This window comes from Teleopsis dalmanni, chromosome 1 (genome assembly GCF_002237135.1).
Source record: "Teleopsis dalmanni isolate 2A chromosome 1, ASM223713v2, whole genome shotgun sequence".
NCBI lineage: Eukaryota > Metazoa > Arthropoda > Insecta > Diptera > Diopsidae > Teleopsis > Teleopsis dalmanni.
In genome coordinates, this window is record NC_051846.1 from 192,384,701 (window position 1) to 192,407,998 (window position 23,298).

Consider the following 23,298-nt stretch of genomic DNA (forward strand, 5'->3'; position numbering starts at 1 on the left):
CCGCAGTGAGTATTACAAGTACTGCTGAAGATGTTTAGCTTCAATTATCGATGAGATGAAAATACCTTCTTCGCTAATTTTAACACAACAATTTTTCATCGTTGAATAAATGAAAGACCAAGTTGAAAATAAAAAAAATTATCATTGATTCGTCGTTGTACAGTTGAGAAATATGATATAGAAAAAAACCCATCAAATAATATACTATAGCAAGGGTTTTCTTAACGGAAATCCCTTACTGAATGAACACTCCTCTTCAGCGAACAATTGAATCGAAATTTTTTTATTATTATTTAAAATACCTTCATCCTTTTTAATCGGATACCCTTTTAAAACCAACAAAAGTTAGCAGACGGTAAATGTCCGCTTAGGAGAGTTTTTACTGTATAACAAAATCATTATATTTTTTATCAGCCAATTAACAACACTAAAGTCACAGAAGATACAGTGCATAAGAATACGTCTGTAATATGGAAAATTTGATCACATTTTTGGATGTGGATAAAATGAATTTTTATTAGAATTTAAATTTTAATTTACATGCAAAGTGAAGCATTCCCTCATCAAATGTCAAAATAGAATTTCGTTTACAAATAAATTGAAAAGCTCTAACTAAATAAAAGGTAGAATATAAAATCAATGGTTTCATTTGGTTTTTTTTTTATTCAATCTTGAATTCTACTGTTTTGTTAAAAAAAATGCTTCAATCTTTTTTTAATAACTCCTTATGCAAACTTTGTATTGTTCCAAATTAGCCAATGACAATTTGTTCGCACGTCTGTCACGCCTTCAAGCAACAAAAATATATTCAACTTTTTTTGAAAACATTTTATTGACGAAATAAATTGTCTCCCTACAGGTCAATTTCATAATGACATTTTCTTAAAAATAAGTTATAACTACCAAGTTAAACTGATAAATATAATTCCAAAATTATAGAATTTCCTAACCGACCATTAACAATTATCAGAGGTAGTATTAGGAATGTACAGTATTATAGTATTAGTATATTATAGTATTAGTATATAGTAGTGTATATATTTGACAGTAGGAAATACTACGTTAGCATTAGCATTAATAATTTTTCACTTTAAGAGCTCTGAAATAATGTTAGAACTAAATTTTTTTATACTTCGCAGTGATGGAGCAATAATTATTTAGATTAAAAGTGTTTTGTAGCTCCACTTAATCTGAAAAATTGAAGTCATAATGCAATGGAAAAAAAACTAGAAGAAAAAGGAAAAAACCATGTTTCTTAATAAAAACTATTGTTTTAGTAAAGAGATATTTCGAACTGTAGTGAATTACATATACTATAAATTATACTACAAATATAAAGTAATTAAATAAAAAATTCGAATATTTCCTAAAATCACTGATGCTGAGTACTCGGCAATACTCGAAACACCGTTGTATGATTAGCATAATATCAATAAATTAATCAAATTTTTGTTGTTGCTTCTTCATTACTGTTCAAATTCTTCTAATTTCTTTTCATCATAAGACGCGTCACAGTCGACAAAAAAAATCAACCTTAACAAAATTTTTATTAATTTTTTTATTAGTCCAAACAAATTATATACTTACTATAAACTAATTAAATAAAATTCGATTATTTCCTAAGACCACTGATGAAGAGTACTTGGCAGTACTCGAAACAGCGTTGTATGGACAGTCAAATTTCAATAAAATTAAAAATAAAATTTTTGTATTTGTCCTTTCTTTCTTTCTTTGCTATTCGAAAATTCTCTAATTATTTATTTATGATATAAAAAATTCAATTAATTAATAAATAATAAAAATGTTGTTGTTGTAATGCATTACTATTCAAAATACCTCTTCAATAAAACTAATTATTAGAATTCTATAGGTTTAATAAGTCACATTCTACATTCGGAATGTAGATTATGCCTCGAAGTTGAGGGAACTACTATGCACATTCTTTGTGAGTATCCAGCTTTAATAAGGCACAGGAGAAACTTGTTTCATATGGAATCTCTGTGACTAGAATAGATTAAGAGCTCTTCTCTTTAGTTCTGGACTAAAGTTTACAAAGCTTTAAAAAGCTTTGTGTGATCAATAGAGTGATATTGGTACAATACAACTCTTCTGTTCGCAGTACCCGCTGTTGGCAGATGTCACATCAATAATTTTAATAATAATATAATAATAAACCAGACATAGATCTTTTGGTCTCCCACGATACCAGTTGGCGCTAAGTCTTCATGTAGATTTGAAGTAGGCATTATTGGAAATCTAAGGTGTGGTTGATACTTAATTCATTTACATATTCATTTACATACAACAACTGAGTATTTTTAAAAGCTGTTTTAATACGTGTTTGCAGACGAATCCTTCTACCTAAATATTGCATGCCGTAGTTCTACGAGATACTCACCGTGGCACCAAGATAGATAACTATATCACATAAATTCAATACAATATTAATAATTTAAAAATGTAATATAAAACGTTGATACTTCAGAAGCTGCATTCAATTTAGTGAATTTATGGGAATAAATCTCATATGCGGCATAACATTCGAGTGTATGTCAAATATTTCATTTTCCACCCAAAAACATGTAGTAAATATTTAGAGGATATAAATTTCATTGCCTACATCGAAATTTATATTTTTTTGCAACCACGACTATAAAAAATATTTGTCATAAAATTGTCAATTTTATCGCACATTGAAAAAAAATTTATAAGGAAAAAATACAATTTCTAACTATAAAAACTAAGTAAAATTGAAATTCTAAAATATTTTGGCAAACAGCAAGGACATTCAATGGCTTTATTTTGAATACGAATAAATGGCATTATTATATAAGTATTTAAATTTTTTCTTATCCTTTTGGAAAGTTAAACTCGTTTACAAGATATTTGGCATTTCAATTGAAAATGAGAAAAGAAATTTAAAAGGATAATACAAGGATTACACCCATAGACATTTGTATTGTGCATTTATCAAATTCTGATTTTATCCAATTGGATCAAATTATCCTTTAACAGACAATAAATGCAAGCTTTAATATATGTTGCATATATTGTTATTATATTATTTTCATACTGTATGATCAACCCAACTTGAACTTCTATATTTAATATCTGTATGAATCGGTTTATTGACTGTTAATGTTAAGCAATCTTTATTGCTTATTGTTTCCGGTTAAAATATTCATATATTTTTTCTGGCAAAAAAAGTGAAATTTACTAATGATAACCGTGGACCAGGCATTTAGTTAGTTAATTAGTTAGTTGAAGTGGAGGGAGGAACGAATCCTCTTCAATTAGCTAAGAAAGCCATTTTAAATCCACATATCATCGTAATAATGAGTAGGTCAAATTAGACTTAGTGAGCAGCATTTATGATGGCGAGAGTCTGGTTAATGCTAATGCTGGAGTTATTGCTGAGTGTGTTGAAGAAGGGCACCCCAAAAACTTAAGCCTAGTTCTGACAAATTCTGGACATAGACACAACAGGTGTTCTGGTGTCCTTTCTTCGAAAGCCGGTAGACACGCATTGCAGGAGATACTATAGGTTAGGTCGAGTCTAACTGCATGACGTCATATGGTCTAGTGCCCTGAAAAGACAGATATTAACCTAGATACCTTTGATTTACTTCTATGTATCAATTCAGAGGTTTTACATTTGGAATAGATTGACTATGTAACCCTCGACCTGGCTGCTGAGGGTGCACTTACTATTTGCCTGTCACAGAAAATATATTTAATTCAACATATTTAATTTTTTTATTTTATTATTTAAAGAAAAATTGAAATAATAAATTTCTCACTAGAAGCGAATGGATAATAAAGCTTCAGAAAGTATTACTTTCTACTTTACAATAGTCTAATTATATCAAATGTTATACACAATAAGTTCTTGATAATGTCGTATTAATAGATTACTGATTAACTGCGGTAAAAAAAGTTTATGTTTCAACTTAAGAAAATGTATTTTAAGAATCATTAAATGAAAGCATTAAATGCAGGGTTTGAATTGCTGTTGCTAATTGCATTGCTTGCATAATTGCTAACGCATTGCATATGAAAATGAAATAAAAATATGCATTAGCAACAGCAAAAAACGTAAACTGGTTTCATTTTGATTGCTTGCTAATAGTCAATTTTACATTTTTGACTATTATGCATTTGGAATATATGCAACTTGCTTGCTTATGCGTTAGCTGCTTGTGTTTTGCTATTAGCAAATGTATATGGATTTCTTCTTTTTGTTTTTGCTTTAAGGGAATGTGTACGCATTATTTCTTTGTTGGTGCATTGAATATAGTTGTGCAAAATTGTAAGTAATGTGTGTGCGTACAATTTGTATGCAATTAATATTATTTTATCTGTAAATAGATTATGCCTAAATTTATGTTTTTTTTAATTATTAAATTTATGATATATATGATATTAATTATTAATTATTAAAATTTGTATTGAAAAGCATCTCCAACGAGCTGTACGAAGAAGTCGAACTGCTAAATCGCTATCACTATTTATATTAAAATGTTGAAGAATTGCGAATTTATTAAGTCGCGGAGCCATGATACACCGATTAAAATGAAACACTTTAGAATAACGGCAACTTTGTATATAATATGTTCTACATATTACTTAAAATTTTCCCACAAATATAAACATATATATATAAATTAATAATTAATAATTAATATCATATATATCATATATATCATATATATCATAAATTTAATAATTAAAAAAACATAAATTTAGGCATAATCTATTTACAGATAAAATAATATTAATTGCATACAAATTGTACGCACACACATTACTTACAATTTTGCACAACTATATTCAATGCACCAACAAAGAAATAATGCGTACACATTCCCTTAAAAAAAAAACAAAAAGAAGAAATCCATATACATTTGCTAATAGCAAAACACAAGCAGCTAACGCATAAGCAAGCAAGTTGCATATATTCCAAATGCATAATAGTCAAAAATGTAAAATTGACTATTAGCAAGCAATCAAAATGAAACCAGTTTACGTTTTTTGCTGTTGCTAATGCATATTTTTATTTCATTTTCATATGCAATGCGTTAGCAATTAGTCGTTTGACAAAAATCGACTGGTTAATATTTATGCATTAGTCAAAATATGGTTACTTTTGCTAATTTTCAGCAAGCAATTCAAACCCTAATTAAATGCCTATTCAGAAAAAAAAACTCAATGTTGATGTATATAATATAATACACAATAGTTTTTTATACTACAAAACAATTAATAAGTATACTCAGAATTCGAATTTATGTACACAAAAAATAAGTCAGTTAAATTAAAAGCATAGATTTTCATATGTATGTAATTATGGTGAGTTGACAATATTTTTGTAGGATACGAACTAAATTTCCTACTTAAATATATGTAGTACTTATTAATCACACTATTTTTATATTAACAATTTGATAAGAGGACAGTAGTGTATACAGAGACTCATCAAATTGGTGTTCCTCTTGAAAAACTAATTCAAACTTCATATAAAACATTTAGTTAATAAAAATTCAATACCACTAGTGCAATATGATCTAAAAAATTTAAGTAGGGTTTGAAAACAAATTATCCCTCCCAGGTCAATGGTAAAACTTTTAAACTGCTCACAATTTCTATTGATGACACTATCCCACGCAACATTTGTAGTAAATTAATTGTCCAACGAAATGGTGATGATAAATCAATGGATTAATTTCTTATTAGGTATATTTTCCCTTCCTATAATCATAAAATTACACTGTTGAAATTTTTTTTAAGATATAAACTAATTATATTATATCAGAGTGGTAACTATGATAATCACTGTGATATATTATAATTCAATGAAGTCAACGAAGCAATTAATACTTTTTAACATGACAAAATCTGACGAAAATACTTCTTGCGATTCAGCAATGGTAACTATTATGGCGTTATCGATTCGTGAATGTGGATTCAATCCAGATTTGGATTCAATCAAGATTTGGATTTAATCCAGATTTGGTTTCAATCCAAATGTATTCTCAATCTGTCAAATTTTGTTGCCCAATCGAACATTTTTAAAGTAATCTCAAATTTTTTAGTAGTGTTTAGTACTAGTGCTCTTCATATATTTCGGATATTTTAAAAACCGAAATATTCGATTTATCGAATAATAATAGCAACGAAGAGTCTTCGAATATCCGGACTTTTATTCGCAGTGAAATTATTCGGACGCTATGTGAACATAAGTTAAGAGTGTTTTAGGGATAATAGACTTTCTTGTTTGTACAATTTTATTATTTCATTTATTATAATTATAATTATATGTGTTTATAATGTTTGTGTTATTTTGTACACATTTATATTTTTCATAAATATATATATGATATATCGAATCAAATACCATTTCATCTGTCAAATCACGTAAAACAGCTCTTAGTTTTAGGATAATCTTGCTACTCTGGCAAAATATCTACAGTATTATAATAATCTCGAGTGTTATATATATCGTCGAAGATTTACCAATCGACTAAACTAAAAATACATTAAAAGAACATCTCATGAGTATTAAAGAGTAATATGTAAAGATCACAATACCTAGTTTACAAAAAGTAAATATAGAATTATTCAATTATTATGGCCTTGTATGGAAAATATTTCGTGAAACCATGAATTAATAAAATCCCTGCAGTACGACCAATTAAGGTATTCTTTCACAGGGCAGGTTATAAGAGCACTTAGCGTGCTTTCACTCCGATTGTGTACTAATTATTTCGTTCGCTTTAACAGTGTTTATTATTCTAGATATTACGCTCTTGTAGAGGCTCCATTCTTCAATGCATGCCAACATCTGCATTACTACAGTAGGAGGGCTGAATTTCCCAATTATAGTCTTCAGATTTTGTCTAGTATCAGCGAATCTAATTATATGGTCGGGGCTCTCAATTTTATCTGGACAATACTGGCAGTACGGATTACTTGCAAGCCTGAACCGGTATAAGTATTCACGGAAGTAGCCATGCCCCGTAAGAAACTGCGTTAACTGAAATCCAGATCCTCGGTTAATCCAAACTTTTATATTTGGAATTAAGGAATGCGTTCATCTTGATTTTTGGGAATGGTCCCACCTATGTTGCCATTCATTAAGATATTTGTCTCTTATTTCTAGATAAGTATGTGACAGAGATTGCTGAGTTTCATTCATTCGTAGACGAGAACGCAGGAAGAAGCTGTCTCTAGCAGTTCGAGTTATGGAGGTTTGATTGTATATGTGCATGTACATATAATGTACATATAATTTTGAAAAAATGAAACACCCATTCGTATTATTATTAAATAATAATCCGCAAAAATGTCTACTTATGTATTTAATCACTTAATTCCTATGAATATGCATAATATTATTGTATGTTTATGTATGTAGAGGCTTATGAAAATATAAACCCCTTTCTATTTTATAGCCCAAGGCAGACCAAGCGTTTTAATTTGAAATTACGAGTACTAAAAACCATAAATTTAATTATTTGTTTATTTACTTATTATGAGTTATTATTATCCACTAAATACTGTAATTTCGAAAGCTCATTAGCGTCGGTTATGCTAATATGAATGAATGTAAATAAATATTATGTCAGCTTGACTAAGTAATTGAACCAAAGTGTGAGAAATGAATGAGTACGGCGCGTTTAAATAAATTAATTTTTAATTAATTAATATTTTACCATAAAATGGTGTATCAAATAATGTTGTTATTACAATGGAACACTAAACACGCAATATACGTAACATTTTCTAGCTAAATTCGTCTGTAAGCTCATTTATTTACGGTTCGAATTTCTTTTTTGGACAGTAAAAATCAATAAAACTAAAATTAATTCGTAGGAATCAACAAATTCATTAGACAATTTCGTTATTTATGAAAAGAAGAAATAAAGTCCTTAAATAACAAGGTCAGCTGCGAGTAAGAAATGAGCTAATTTGGTAAATTTGGTAATCTATGACAAAGTCCACATAATTATTTTTATATATAAATGTTAGTAAATATGGAGTTTTATATAAATTTTATACGATGCAGTTCAACTCAATGCCTCCATTGTATAACTTATGTAATTTATGACGCAATTAAAAAATTTCATTGCAACTATTTTCCAAGATATCCCACAAAATTACTTTTAGTTTTGATTCACAAACCCAATAAATGCAGAAATACAAAGCCGTAAGCACTGCGAGCAAACAGAAAAGTTAAACATGGAAAAGTGAAATTCTGCGGTTTAGGACGAAGTTTTCAACAACAGAAAACTGCTAAGTTGCATGTTTGAAATGCAGGACAATGCAGTAAACATAGTTTTATTGGCTCATTTTTCCGAAGGCTTCCTTCCCCTTAAAATAAAAGTTTTACGCAACGCAACCTTTTGCAGTGGCAAAAACATGAACTGTTCAGAAGTGCATTAGAAGTGTTTTCGGAAAGTACTCAGCTTTATATTGAGCACTCAAATGGTGAATAAATTAAAAAATTCAAACTGTTTTGTTTAATAAAATAAAATTTTTTTCTAGAAAACAAAAAAATTGTTTAAAATTTACCTTTACAACGGAATAAAATGTTCTCTTGGCGTGAATTGCAAAAATACTGAGAACAGTTATCTTGAGAAGCTCTAAGTATGGTTTTGTATATCACCAATTGATGGAAGTTAACAATTTCATAAAATTTGTAAGAGGTACTCAAATTAACTTTCATTGTAAATTGAAGAGTTTAATAGAAATATTGTAGTGCATAAGGTTTATATTTCAAAGAGTTAGACCAACTTTGTATTATAACTATTTTAATGTTCTTGTAAATATACAGAGTTATGCACTTCATGGTTCCAGAAGTGAAAGAAATACACTTATGGCTAAGATCTTAATCAAACTTTGATTTTCTTGCATTGCTTTTAGAGGCTCTATGCTCGTCAAGAAGCAAGAATTGTGACCTTAATCAAACTTTCATTTTATTATATTATTTTTATGCTCCTCCTGGAGATAAAGAAACTAATAACTAACATTGTGTCGACTTGGTCAATTATTGCAAAAAAGATTATTCAAATATCTTATCATATCTCTTAAGAACATTATTTCAATAAGTTTAAACGTCTAGGACTATATGATATCCTAATATATGATAACCTAATATCATTATGTCCTAGACGTTCAAACATATCGAAATAATGTTCAATCACTTGTCGACACTTAACTAACAATCCTCGACTATAACTTGACAGTTTTAAGGTTTTCAAGTGTCGACAATTTGTGGATTATCCATATAAACATGACCCTTTGTATAACCACACAAAAAGGTTCAGTGATGGTTAATTGCTTGAACTAAGTTGTGAATTCAAATCACCAAAACCTGAAATAACACATTGAGAAAATCTCTCAAGCAACACAAAATAAGATATGTTGTGCGACTTATGACTTTGTTTAGTTATCTGCTGAGTATCTATTCCCAGAATAAATAATAAATTATTACTACTTGGTTTATAATCGCACATATGTGAAGGGTAAATAGTCAATTTCTTTACTGATGAAATGTTTTATCATTAAACATTTCACTCAAAAATAGTTCATCTATCTATATCCGTTTGAAACATATACCCATATTCTAGAAATTCGCTGAGGAAATTATGATACCCAAAATTGGGAGGTCTCCGAATGACGTATCCTCATATAGGCCAATATCTCTATTGCCAACATTATCGAAACTTTTTGAAAAACTACTACTAGCACATTTATTACCAATAATCGAGAAAAGATCCTTAATTCCTGATCATCAAATCGGCTTCTGAAAAAACCACTCAACCATCAACCAAATGTACATAGTTGTAAATGCCATTGAATCGGCGATGCAAGAGAAGAAATTTCGTTGTGCCGTCTTCCTAGATGTATCACAAGCCTTCGATAAGGTTTGGCATGCAGGATTACTTCAAAAACTTAAGTCATTATTGCCTATACAATACTGTGAGCTGCTATCATCGTATCTAAACGACAGGTATGTAAGTGTTAAATACGAAAATGCCCATTCATTACTAAAAAAGATAAACACAAGCATCCCGCAAGGGAGCATTCTTAAGTCCACACTATATCTCCAGTATACACATGACTTACTCTCGTCAAACCAACTAGTTACAGCAACATTTTCAGATGATACTGTGATTCTAACAATCGACAACAATATACAAGACGTGAAGGCTAATCTACTACACACAGTCAACCAAATTCCTTAATGGTCTGGGCTAGAAAGCGCACGTTAAGAAAAAACGAGAAGAGCTTGACTTAAAACTAAATAAATTTTACTAACTCATCGGCACACATACTGAACCGGACTTGGACTTATAGCATACAATTCTGGGGTTGTGGCAGCACTTCGTTTTCACATTAAATATTTCAATCAAATTTCTTATTAGTGATTTGTAGTAGGTGGAATATTAAAACTATTTTTGTCTATATTCTAAGAATCGTTAATCAAATAGAATAAAAAGAAGTAGTTTTGCTGGACTATTGGAACTGTGGCAACGACGCACCATGACAAAAAGTTAAGAGTTGGCAGCACTTTTTCATTTAATTTCCCTAGTCAAAAATTGTCGTGTGAAAGGCGAAAAAAAATATAGCTAGCATGTCCATAGATACTAAAATTAACTTGTATATTGATATTGTTTACTATAAATATCTAAAGTAACAATAAATTCTCGTATACTATAAAACTATTTAATAATCTCTATATATTACATTTCTTTATTAAATATTGAAAATATTTTAACATAACAAATAAAGAACTATTTCAATAAACGTTTATTATTCCAAAATTCGCTACCAGCTTTTTTAAAATATTTGTTTCTTTTATATTTAGTTATCTTATTTTTTTACCAGTAAAGTGTTACATGCTAAGAGCTTATATATATCTTTGATACTGCAATCACTGTGTTCTCGTGATTGTATAAAACATATAAAATTTTAATGCTTTATTTTGCTGAGAAAAAAACTTTCTACTCAATAATAAATCTTTAATATTGTATCTACCATATATGAATAAAAACTAGTGTTTGTAATAAAAAAATTATAAAAATGTGTATAAAGATTACTATAGCAATCATTCGACGTTATACGGAAGTATATGTACTACAAGCTTGTTGTGCCTTTGTTGCCATAATACCCATGTTAACTGCAGTTGTAGTTACATTTCCACATGTAAATGGTCAAATGGTCATATATGGGTGTTGAAAAGCCGGCAACCCTCATTACAAGAGGTCAATGTATGCAATTGAAGCTTTGTGAAATAGTAATTTCCACAGTCGAGAACGTGCAATGTAATAGTTCAGTTATATGTATAACAAAAGTCCATCTATTGGACAAAACAAACGTGGTGTATTGCAAAAAAACAACAAATTTGTGATGTTGTCATTGTTGTATTCATTTCTGATATTTTTTAAGACCATTTTTTAATGTAAAATCGACACAAATTACGTTCTGACTTAATATTTGACATATTTGTGTTAGCTGCGATGGTTGCGATGGTAAATGTAGTGTAAAATATTTATTTTCTCTTTACACTCAATTTAAACTTAGCGAAATTACCACACATATCATACAGTACGCAAAAATGTGGCCTGCTTTTGGGCGCATAAGTAATATTCAAATGCATGCAACTTTATTAAACGAACTTTCAACTAACTATTCATAAAATGGTAGCAAATGCAATTATATACAAAAATAATTACAAGTGAAAAGTTAATTATTTGGAAACTGTATGCAAACGAGCAAAAATGCTAAAGTATTTAGCACACCATTTCAGCTATTAACTGAGTGATTTCGCTACACAGTGTTTCTTACGGGAAAGCACAGAACAGAATTTGTAATCTGCACATGAACCACTCAAAGTGCTTTTATACTGAATAAATCGATTTAAATTTTATAAAATTGCACTTACAAATAACACAGCAAGCGACTGAGACTTTCAATTAGCCATGACTTTGATTGTAGGAGTGCTAAAAATTTAATTATAAACTTACTAATTGCAATATAAGAAAATTGTATATTTACTATTGAGCAAAATAATTTTCTACTCTCTCAGTTACTTCATGTATATGCAATCTTATACCAGGCACTACAGAGGTCCACTTACACAGAAGCGTTTTGCATATTAATTACCTGTCTGCTACGGAAGTGCATGTCATAAAAGTGAAATAATGAAAATAATGACTTTAAATGGTAATTTCTTTCAGTATATGTATTTTTAATCAAAAACTTCTATCAAGAGTCATATGTTTACTATGTGCCAGTTAGTTTTTCAACTTGATATAAAATTAACTACCCATTTACTTTTAGTTTTCTAAGTTGCCAGACAACCCAACTAAACCCTAGACAAGTGCTTGTGTGCCACTTTTATTGCTCAACCTTTCCATTTAAACCTACCTACACTGCAGGCAGTCAATTCCCTTTTATTTCTATGGATTATTTACTTAATTTTATTTCATTGTGGTGGTTTTTATTCGATTTCATTTGGTCACGTTTTTGGACACAGAGCAATTTATGCAACCGTTTGGTTATAATTATTTCAGAAACTAATTAGTTTTTAAATATATATTTGAAACGTTTTCAATATGTTTATTTGTTGTTTTTTTTTAATAAATTACAAATTAAGACAGTGTGTAGTCCTTAAAATTTTCAATACAATATTTCACTTTCATTCAAATTATTATATGATTTCATACAAGTGTCTGGAACTAATGAAGGATATTAAAAGACTACTCTTTAACTCTATAAATAACTCTATAAATGTATAACTCTATAAATAACTCTATAGCTCTATAAATGTTTGCAATTCTATAAATGTACTTGCATAGACTTACTATTATCTATTAAAAAAATAGATAACATAAAGAAAACAACACAATGAATGACTTCAAAAACAAATATAGTACATTATATAGTAAACATGGATTTTCTCATTCAAAGCAACACTATTTTCACTACTGGTAGTTGAAACATTAAGAAACACTTAAGAAATTACTATTTTGATAAAATGGCTAAATTGAATCAAATAAATAACATTATTTTCCTTTCCAGTGAATCCTAATATACTACATTATCTTAAAACAGAAATTTCAACTATTTTATGAGAACAAACTATCGTCACTTTTTTATGACCTCTGAAATGTGTATCAATAAATCAATCAAATTTTCTCGAATTTCCAAAACGTAACATTTCTCTCTTTCCACACGTTTAAATTATGATGTTATTATAAATCAAATAAAAATAGACTTCAATTTTACTAAATAGTGGTTTATCTAAATATTAATCGGATATAAGGTTACATTGCCAAAAAATTTTCACGAATTAATTTTGATTTGTGCTATTTCTCCGATGTGTTTACATAAATTCATAGTTCTGTGGATGAGAAGGAAGCAGACTCCACCTCATTTGTCAGTATCCATCATTGGCTAACAGATGATTTAAAATCTATGGGTCTTTGAGAAATTGAATTGCAAATGATTCAATTTCTTAATTTGTTGGGAGTAAATTTTGTTCATGATGAAATAATTTGAAAGGCTTGTCGAGCATGTCAATGCAAATAAATCTTTAATCCACCAAATAATAGTCAATTGTAACAAAACTGACAGTGTTGCCAAATGTCAAAATAATATTCCGAAAATACTGCAACGTGGTTCGGAACATATTTGAAGGGATCTAATGTGTTTGCACAAATGCAACCAATTAGTGAATATCATCTTTTTTCATGACTGAGCGATTTGTATAAAATCACGTATGATCATATATACTTGAAAGAGAGGTTATAAGAAAATTGTTGAACATCTATAACCGCTAAACATGAGCATATATTTCGTTACATATAGATTCGATATTACGTTACAGATAAAACTTTTATGGCTTCAAAAAAGTATTAAGTAAAAGTATATTTTATAAGTGCATATCTCTCAGAAACATTACATAGTCCTTTGTATGGACACTAGTGTATATCTCACGTAAGATAATATATATAAAGTCAAGTAATTGTTACAATTTAAGTGCATGCATTATTATATTTACATTAAATTTAATACAAATCAAAAAGAGTCGAGGAGATGTATCGTATGTTGAGATATCCAACAGAGATACTATTTTCATAGTAAGTTTGCTAATGGGTCATATTAAAGTTGGTAGCCTTGTTAGAAGATTATTGCATTCAATAACTCTTAACACATTTGTGAAAAAGACTAAAAAAGTGTTTTATCATTATTCATAGATTAAATATAGATTATGTGTGCTAGTGATTTACTTTTTAGAGTATCTAAATTAACTTTAAACTAAGAGAAATACTAATCTATGTGGAGCATAGATTAAATATGTCATTGATTTACTTTTTATAGTAACTGAGTTAATTTTTTAAGACCTCAGTTCAAAGAACAGCTTAGACTTAAAAAACATCAGTTTTAAAATATTTTTATATTCTCGTAAGTTTCATACGACAGGTCAATAGGCTAAGGGATGTGAATGGACCTAATAAACCCAGAATTATTGCTATAACTTAACCTAATCTAGTCTGTCTGAAGAAATTTTAACTATATAATGCAAAAGCGCATTGTTAGCAGAAGGTGCCATTAAATAAAAAGCAAAAAAAAAGCGCTACACTGAAATACAAATTCTGTACAATAGACCACTCTCTATAGCTTGGTTTTTTTTAAATCTATTTTATTCGGCATTCTTTTTGTCATGGCTCTTTTATTATCAATTACGTGTTTATTCATTAAATATTAATACTGCCATATATTCGGTAGCATTTAGCAATTTTAATTATTCATTCAATTGACAATTAAAATAAATCTGAGTTAATAGCCAATTTCGCTTATAGAATTATAAAAAAATTCGCTAATAAACCTGATAATAAGAGCAATAAAAATTGCTATAGTAATTTAATGGCATTCATACAAACGCACAACTGCATACAATATTACACAATTTCACTTTTCAGCATACACACGTGCGAATACGTATACTAGACCCAAGGTAAAAATGTTGAAGAGCTGCATTTCCGCAAAGGTCTATAAACGTTTTAATTGATTTACGATGTTATGCATAATATTTACCCCCTTCTCCGCAGCAATTTTTAATGGACTTTTTGCTTTTAAATGTGTATTCAACAATCAACGGCTGTGATTGTCGCTTGCACTTGCAAGCGAGTACCAAGTAACGAGTAACCACTGCACAATATTTTGCTTTCGGTACTATTTGCACTCTTCGCGTGCATTTCCTGTTTTGGCACTTACGGTTTTTTTGTGTATGCTTGTATGTGCATATATGTATGTGGGTAAATACATAGAAGCGTGTTTGCATTTCGTCACCCCATGGAAGCTGATGAAATGCAAATGCGGTGCTTGTTGGAACTGCTTTTCATTTCACAACGTAAACATGTAAATTGATTAAGTGGCAATATTTTTTTCAGGTCGGTTGTACATAATTTGGACGATATCCAATTCCATTTTGTGAACGTAGATACCGTGGTCGGTGGCGTGATGAAATGACGCATTGCATGCTTTTAGGGATTTTATAAGAATGCACCTATGTATATAGGTATATATGTTTGTAGATTTTATAGAGATAGAGTTTTTGTCATGAAAAATAAATTTACTTGTACAAATAGTAAAAAATATATTATTTTTTATATTAAAAATAAAATATAGCAGAATTTTATAAAATATTAACAGAAATTATGACCACTTAAGTATATAATATACTTAAATATGAACACAAAATTTTAGATATAAACAGAAAATAATTTAATATTATACACGAATGTATAGCACATAACATATATAGATAGAAAACTGCAATATTTCTTATTGACTTCTTTTATTACAAAGTACATGATATCATTATGCAGTTTTTACACAAAAAAAAAGTAGACACTGTTTCCTAAAATTTATCTGTTAAATTTTATATGAAAAACTCAAATTGTATTTAATAGAAAAAGCTTTTTCTATAAAAGGACTAGTACTGTAAACATCAAAATATATCTCAACAAGCTAAAAAAATGACTATCTAGTAAAATGAATGGATCAATGAATCGCTCTATGATATAGTAAAATTATAGCTTCTGTGTAACTGTGGATACCAGCCAAATATAGTACCATCAAAATCAGTAACTGCGATAGTTCTTACTGAAATTTTGCAAATCCTAAAATATTGTCTCTTTAATATAGAGACAATATTTTTCTAAAATATTAAGTCTCAATAATGAGATATTAATAGTGTCGAATATAAACAAGTGAATGTATCTGATATTTGGAATAACCAAGCTAAAATAAAATGCAATTTGCAATTTAAAAATAATATAAACACAATTGCTGAAAATTTATATGAATATGAATGGAAGTTTAAGAATTTGTATCGTGAATAACTTGGATATACAGAATATGGCAACAAGACCAAGTCTCAGAAAGATTGATATTTAATTTGCATTCTTTAGTGTACGAAAGGTAAGCTTCAAAATTACTCTTTCAAACAAGCATTTGACATCTCAAAATAATTGGAAACTCTATTTATGCATTTGCATGGACAAATGCTCAGGAGAAACTAATTAATTGAAACGCTATAGTTCTAGCTCATTTGACATATTATCGTTATCATATATCAAGGCTCAAACAGAGTAAGAGTTAAATAATATTTATTTCATAAAATATCGTAAATGAAAACCATTTAGATTTTGAAAAAATGGCATTATACACAGTCACAGCGGTGACTTGTTTAGATATTAAAATTTGTAAGATAATAATGATATGTAGTGGATATAAGTCCACATCCGCACCTCTTATAACAGTAAATGATAAAAATCTTGAAAGTGTGTGCTATCTCAATTATCTTAGTAGCATCGTTATAGCAAAGTTGGGTTCTCAAAACGACATCTTATCCCACTTCAATAAACCCAAGACCATTTTTAATACGCTGCTTATCGAAAATCCCAAATAGGCTCTTAAGGAATTTGCATTCACAGAAAGATTCACATTTATAAACCTAACGTAAAATTTATACGCTACTTATCGAAAGCCCCACATGGGCTCTTATTCAATTTTTATTCACACAAAGATTAACATTTATAACTGCTCTAACGTAAGATTAAAACCTTTCTTATATACAAGATATATAAATCTTTGCAATCAGTGTCTGTTTAGAAAAATGAATATAATACCAATTTGTGGTATATCATCAATTAATAAAAATGGGACCTATAAGGTATGTGATGCTTGATTAAAGTAAGAATAAAAAAATATTACTTTCATAATTCTAAGCACTGTGAACCTTGAAATCTTGTATTTCCAATAAACGTCCCTGACTTCTATCTCAACAACTGTGTCTCCTTTCATTCACAACGTTTCGCATCTTCTTTATGGTTCTCAATCACCCAACTTTTTTGGAACGAAACAACTACCTTGTACAGGCTGTCATATTTTTATGCACCATTTATTTGTTCTGATTAGCAATTTTCTCGTCTTACAACAAGAATATTACTCTTAAATTTTAAAATCTTTAGTTTAACTTCTTTAAGGCATACAAAAACATCTTTAAAATAAGTCCGTGTTGTTCTGAGTCAGTTTGTACCTACACCAATGAATTCTCTATAATAAGGGTAAAGGCACGTGTTTAGTGGCCAACGTGCTCAAAGGAATAGTAATAAACTAAGGCAAAATTTGCAAGGCAAAAATTTTTTGTTCGACCAGCAAATTGTTTCTAAACACGTATTAATGATCTTTTTCATGGTCCACAGTTTCTGTTAGCTTTCTGCCAAAATCTGCATTTACACGCAACGCAAACATGGTTTGCTGAGGCAAAAATTTCATTTTTGGAAGTCATTCCCGCAAAAGCCAAATTGAATGAAGCTGAATAGCTTCATAAGTGAAATTTCGCAGAGCATTTTCCGACATTCCTTTGTAAGTGTGCCGCCTCGGCTTGCAGGGACATGCAAATTTAAATTATTTGTAACTTTATGATTTTCTTTGACCAGCTCAGCACGAATGGAAATTTATAAATATTTTCCATGCCAAAAAAAAAAAAAGCAAAAAAACTTACACGAAAAATTCATGTTAAATATTCGCATTCGTTTTCCATGCCGTAAATTGGTTCAACGTTAAGTAAATTTAATTTTTTATTATTTATTTCTGCAACTTCTGAATTTTGGATGTTTGGATGGTGGGTAAAAATGGTTGCATGCTCTGAACCCAGAAAACGAAAAAATAAAGCATCGAATAGAAAATTACAGTAAAAGTTGTTTTGTAATCTCTTGAGCCCAAGCTAATATATTTTTTCTTTTAACTATTTTATTTTCTTTTCCTTAAATAATCAGAATAAAAATATTTTAGGCACGTTTCAATTTTAAAACTTTGGAGTAGTAACTTGAGTATACTACATGGCAGAAGGATCAAACAGTTGTTTTCCTTGGTAACAAGAAACGTACTAAGTATGCATTGGTATTAAAAAATTTCTTTATGTAATATTCCATCATCAAATATACCAAAGTAATAAAATTCTTAATTAAATTAACAATTTTTATATATTGTTTGAGGTTTCGAAACTTGAATTACAACAAAAAAATGTTTGACGGATTCGAATAGCAAAGAAGACAAGAACAAAAATTTATTTAATTTATTGAAATTTGACTGACCATACTTTGCTGTTTCGAGTATTGCCACGTACTCAACATCAGTGATCTTAGGAAATATTCTAATTTCTTAAAATTTCTAAAAGCAGTGACTCTCACTCTCGGCATGAAAAAATTAATGCAAAAAATTTTTTTTCTATATAACTTTAATTAATTGAATTTTTGAATTGACAAAGAGTTGCAGTCTCAATAAATTATTTACAGCTGTTTTGAGTATTGCCAAATACCCATCATCAGTGGTGTTGGAAATAATTCTTGCATTTAATTATTCGTAAATAATTTTTAGAAACTGCAAATACCAGAAATCGAATTCGTGCCCTGCCAAATTTGACGCTAAGAGTCAGCGCACCTTAAGCAACAGATCCAAAGCCGTACTTGACTTTTATGTTCGCAGATTTTTCTGGAGTTTTGTTAATTAGTTGTGAAAACTTTGTTAACAAATTCAATTGCTATGTTTATATTACATCGAAATCATAAATCAGCTGTAAGAATAATTGAATTAATTAATTATATTATTATTTTTAATTGTTAAATTTCAATATTACTCTGTTTGAGATGCATTATTTGTTGCATGATTTTAAAATAATATAAAAAGGAATTTTTATTGTTGTAGTGTTTAGTACTACTACTTTTCGAAATCTCTTAACCAAAAACAAAACATTCTATTACTTTCCAATAGTCACTTCTATCATTACTGATGTTAACTTACAGCTTAAAATAAATCGCTTTATTAATAATTTCAATTTTATAAACCATACACTGAAAAATTTACTTGAGAGTTAAGAGTGGTAAAAGTACATCAAACGCTAACTGATCTTACTGATTTAAAATTGCAATGTCTATAACAACATGTATTACATATATATAACAATATATATTCCTACAGAAAGAGAGGCTGAACTTCTAACTATGCCTCTATCAACTGAATAACTCCTTATCATAATTTAATTGAGCTCTTGTCATAGTGCATCACCAAGTGATCACAAACAGTATTGAGTACAAATACACAATAGAAACTAACTCGAGTTTTATCAATCAAAGAAGGAGATGGAAAAATCTTTATTTGAAAATATTACTTTTTAAAATGTTTTCTAATATTAAAAAATTAAGTTTTTCTCAGTAAATTCAAAAGGCTTGAACGTTAGTTTAACGTAATGAAAACAACCAAATATTTATACAACTAAATCTGAGCTTAAATCTAAGCCCTACAAGTTCAAAATAAGGTTAGATATCACTGATGGTCAAAAAATAGCCTTAGAAAAACTGACACACGCGACTTTTCCAAATATTGTCTTCTCTAATGAAAATTATTTCCGAATTAAGGAATCCGTAAGAAAATATAATAAATTGTATTGTCTTCTCTATATTGTCTTCTCTAATGAAAATTATTTCCGAATCAAGGAATCCGTAAGAAAATACAATAAATTGATTTACTTGATTGAGGAAGGCTATAAGGACTCAAGTGTTTTTATTTGTGATGATTTGATAGTCGGTCTCCAAAGGTGTTTTTAGGCTGACGCAACTAATCTTGTTCTCTGTTGAGTAAACTTAATTTAGTTTATTCTCTTACAGATTCTTTAATGCGGAAAAAGAAGATATTTAGTTTATTAGCTGTATCACTGTTCTTTCATTTTATTGACCATAGTCATATTTTTAAACATTAGTGATATATGGTAGTATACGTTTTGGGACTTGTTAGTAGTCCGGATATCTGTTACGAAACAGAAAGACAAGAGAATCAGTATTAAAGAAGTAACGATTCGCCGTCACATACAGCATGCGTTAATCAACCAATAGTCTATACTACACTTGGATTTACACTTGCTTCCGCACTTACTTATACTTAGCCTGCTAGACTCCAAACTTAAAAGTAACAGAATATTGAGGTGATATTTTTTGTCTGAGAAGTTGAGTTATTCTTTATTAAATTATGAATTCGAAATATAATAATTAAGTGTCTGAGGCGTTTCGAAAGTTCAGCAAGTGAATTTTATTTTTTTTTGAAATTTGTCTTTAAGGAACCTTTATTTGTCAAGTAAGGGTTTGATATGAAATAAATAAATTTTGTACCAAAAAATGAAAAAAACTGATACTTATAGAATTTATGTAAATCTTTAAAGCTAAAATTTCCTCTTTTATTTTTTATACATTTTATTTGTATTTTTATTTGTAAAACGCAGAATGATAATTCACAAGTTTTGCGATTTCCTGTGTTGTCCTTGGAGAAAATCTTTAAAGATAACACGTACAATATTTTAGAGCTAAATTTTTTTCTTTAATTTTATTTAAATTTTTATGAATAGATAGATCTATTGTGCTATCTGTGGAGAGAATCTTCAAAGATAACCCGTACAATATTTAAGAGTTAAATTTTCTTTTTTAATTTGATTTACTTTTTTTTAGTAAAATGCACAATGTTAATTTACTATATATGCGATCTAATATGCTATCTTTGGAGAGAATCTTCCAAGCTAAACTGGACAATATTAGACTATTGAAAAATAACAATATTTCGTCTTTTATTTTTTTTTCGGAATATTTCTTGAACAACATATTTTAATGAAAAATTTTCTTTTAATCTAAACATTATATATTCGCTTTAAAAAATTTTTAATTTTAAATGTTTATATTTCAATGTAAAATTATAGGAAGACAATAAATTTATATGTAAACTCATAACACTACTGTGTCTTAAGAAGGCTAAGAAGAACATGCAATCGTGAGTCTTAAAAGTCAGATTAGGAGGAGGTTAAGATCCACCTTGAGTCGTAACACCAGTTATTATGAACATGTAATAAATTAATTAAAATATTTTAATTAAATATTAAATTGATTACATATATTAATAAATAATATTTACATCATTCTAATTCACTTTTCAGCGTGACTTTATTAATTTCAAGTGCTTCACATAATTTTTTGATTAGAGATGCAAAGTTTAATTATTTTAATGAGAAAACTAAAGATACTGAAGCAATTTTTTGTAGCTTAATAATTATAAATATCAGAAAATTATATTAGAAACCATTTCCATATATTATTACTCACCATGCAAAATTTTAAATTAGAAAACAAATTAATGGAAATTCTGATATAAAAAATCATATAAATGCTTGAATAATTTTATGTGTAATTGCAAATGGAAAAAAAATTAATGCACTTTCAATTCTTTTCAATTTTAATTTGAGTTTATGAAACTGCAATTTCTAAGCGAAAAACCAATTCGAACATGAAATGCTTCAACGCTTCTACATTAAACGCTTCAGTAAGTAATGTCGCGTGCCTACCGCAAAATGTGCTGTCCGTGCGCCTCTTGTGATTGTCTTATTTTTAGTCTGTGACTAAGTCCACAGCTAGTATCTCTAGACTGTGGGCCGGCCACTTCGTTTGTGTCTGCGTAAGTTTCACATCTTAAACAAACAGAAATTATATTGGTCTTGAAAATTACAGTTGTTGGTCTTTTTACGGAGCAACATTGAACCAATTTGCCGCCAATTAACAGTTAAATGTTGTGTTCCAATTGTTGTGATAAAAAAAAATAAAAAATCAAAATATTCTGTTATTTTGAATATTGCGGAATTGTTAACATTTATATTATTATTAGTAATTATTAGTATATTATTATAAAATAATTTGTAATTGTAAATTTTTATTGCTGAAAAAATTTTCTATTGACTTACCCTTCAACAAATGTTGCAAGATATTATCTTTGTGCTCTTCCGAGTGCGGTTCACCCAAAACAATCAGCAAATAGCAACCGGTTAAAGGACTTGGTGGTCCGACCATACCACCACCTAAGCTTGATGGACCACCACCATCAGAGCAAGCGGTATCCAATGGTGGACGCCCACCAACTTCTGATGGTGGCAATGAACTAGCACCAGCATCCGTTGCAGCATCATCAACAGCTGCTTCGACATCAGTACCGTCTATAGTGCCGCCACCAACAACACCGCTGCCACCAACGCCATTTTCAACATTCATCGTACCATCGCCGGCAGTGCCGTTAGCAACAGCAACACCATTTAAGTGTTCTGACAATGCTGGAGCGCCATTGCCATTGCCGTTACCGTTACCATTCCCATTGCCATTGCCATTACCATTACCACTAACATTAGCATTAGCATTAGCATTCGCATTTCCACCACCATTGTTAGCTGCAGCTGCGTTGCCAACTAAACCGTTTGTGGCACTTTCTGCACCATTGGCAGCTGCACCGGAAGTTGTTTGATCACCCATCACAGTTACGTTCACTTTCTTATAAATTTCTTTTAAGAAATCCAAATTTATGCAAAACTTTTTATTTCACTTCTCAAATGCAAAACAATTAATTAAGTCAAATGCAACTAATTAAGTCTTGTTTATTGAATTGTTTATTGTTTTTTAAGTTTAACTTAATTTTTCAGTTTATTACAAATAGTTTATCAAAACAGGAACCTTTCGCACTTAAACACAAATTCGAAACATGAAGAAATCTATCAGGACAATTGTAAAATTTTAAAAATTCTGCAACTTTCCCTTACTTCCTTCGGCTGTCTTAATATATATCATCCGTTAAATTTAAAACTTCTTTGAAATTTTAAATCAATCAGTCTTTTCTTTCTTTCTTCCTAACCACAATATCTTG

At 29.2% G+C, this 23,298-nt stretch overlaps 1 protein-coding gene across 1 annotated transcript in view; it reads right to left on the reverse strand.

The window, feature by feature from the left end:
* LOC119666962 (circumsporozoite protein-like) overlaps positions 1 to 22,910 on the reverse strand; it is a 24,781-nt gene extending 1,871 nt beyond the window's left edge. Inside the window, exon 1 of the mRNA XM_038076240.1 lies at positions 22,352 to 22,910. Coding sequence (XP_037932168.1) covers positions 22,352 to 22,910 — 559 coding nt within the window. The remainder of the gene's footprint in view (positions 1 to 22,351) is intronic.
* Positions 22,911 to 23,298: the final 388 nt, after the last annotated feature.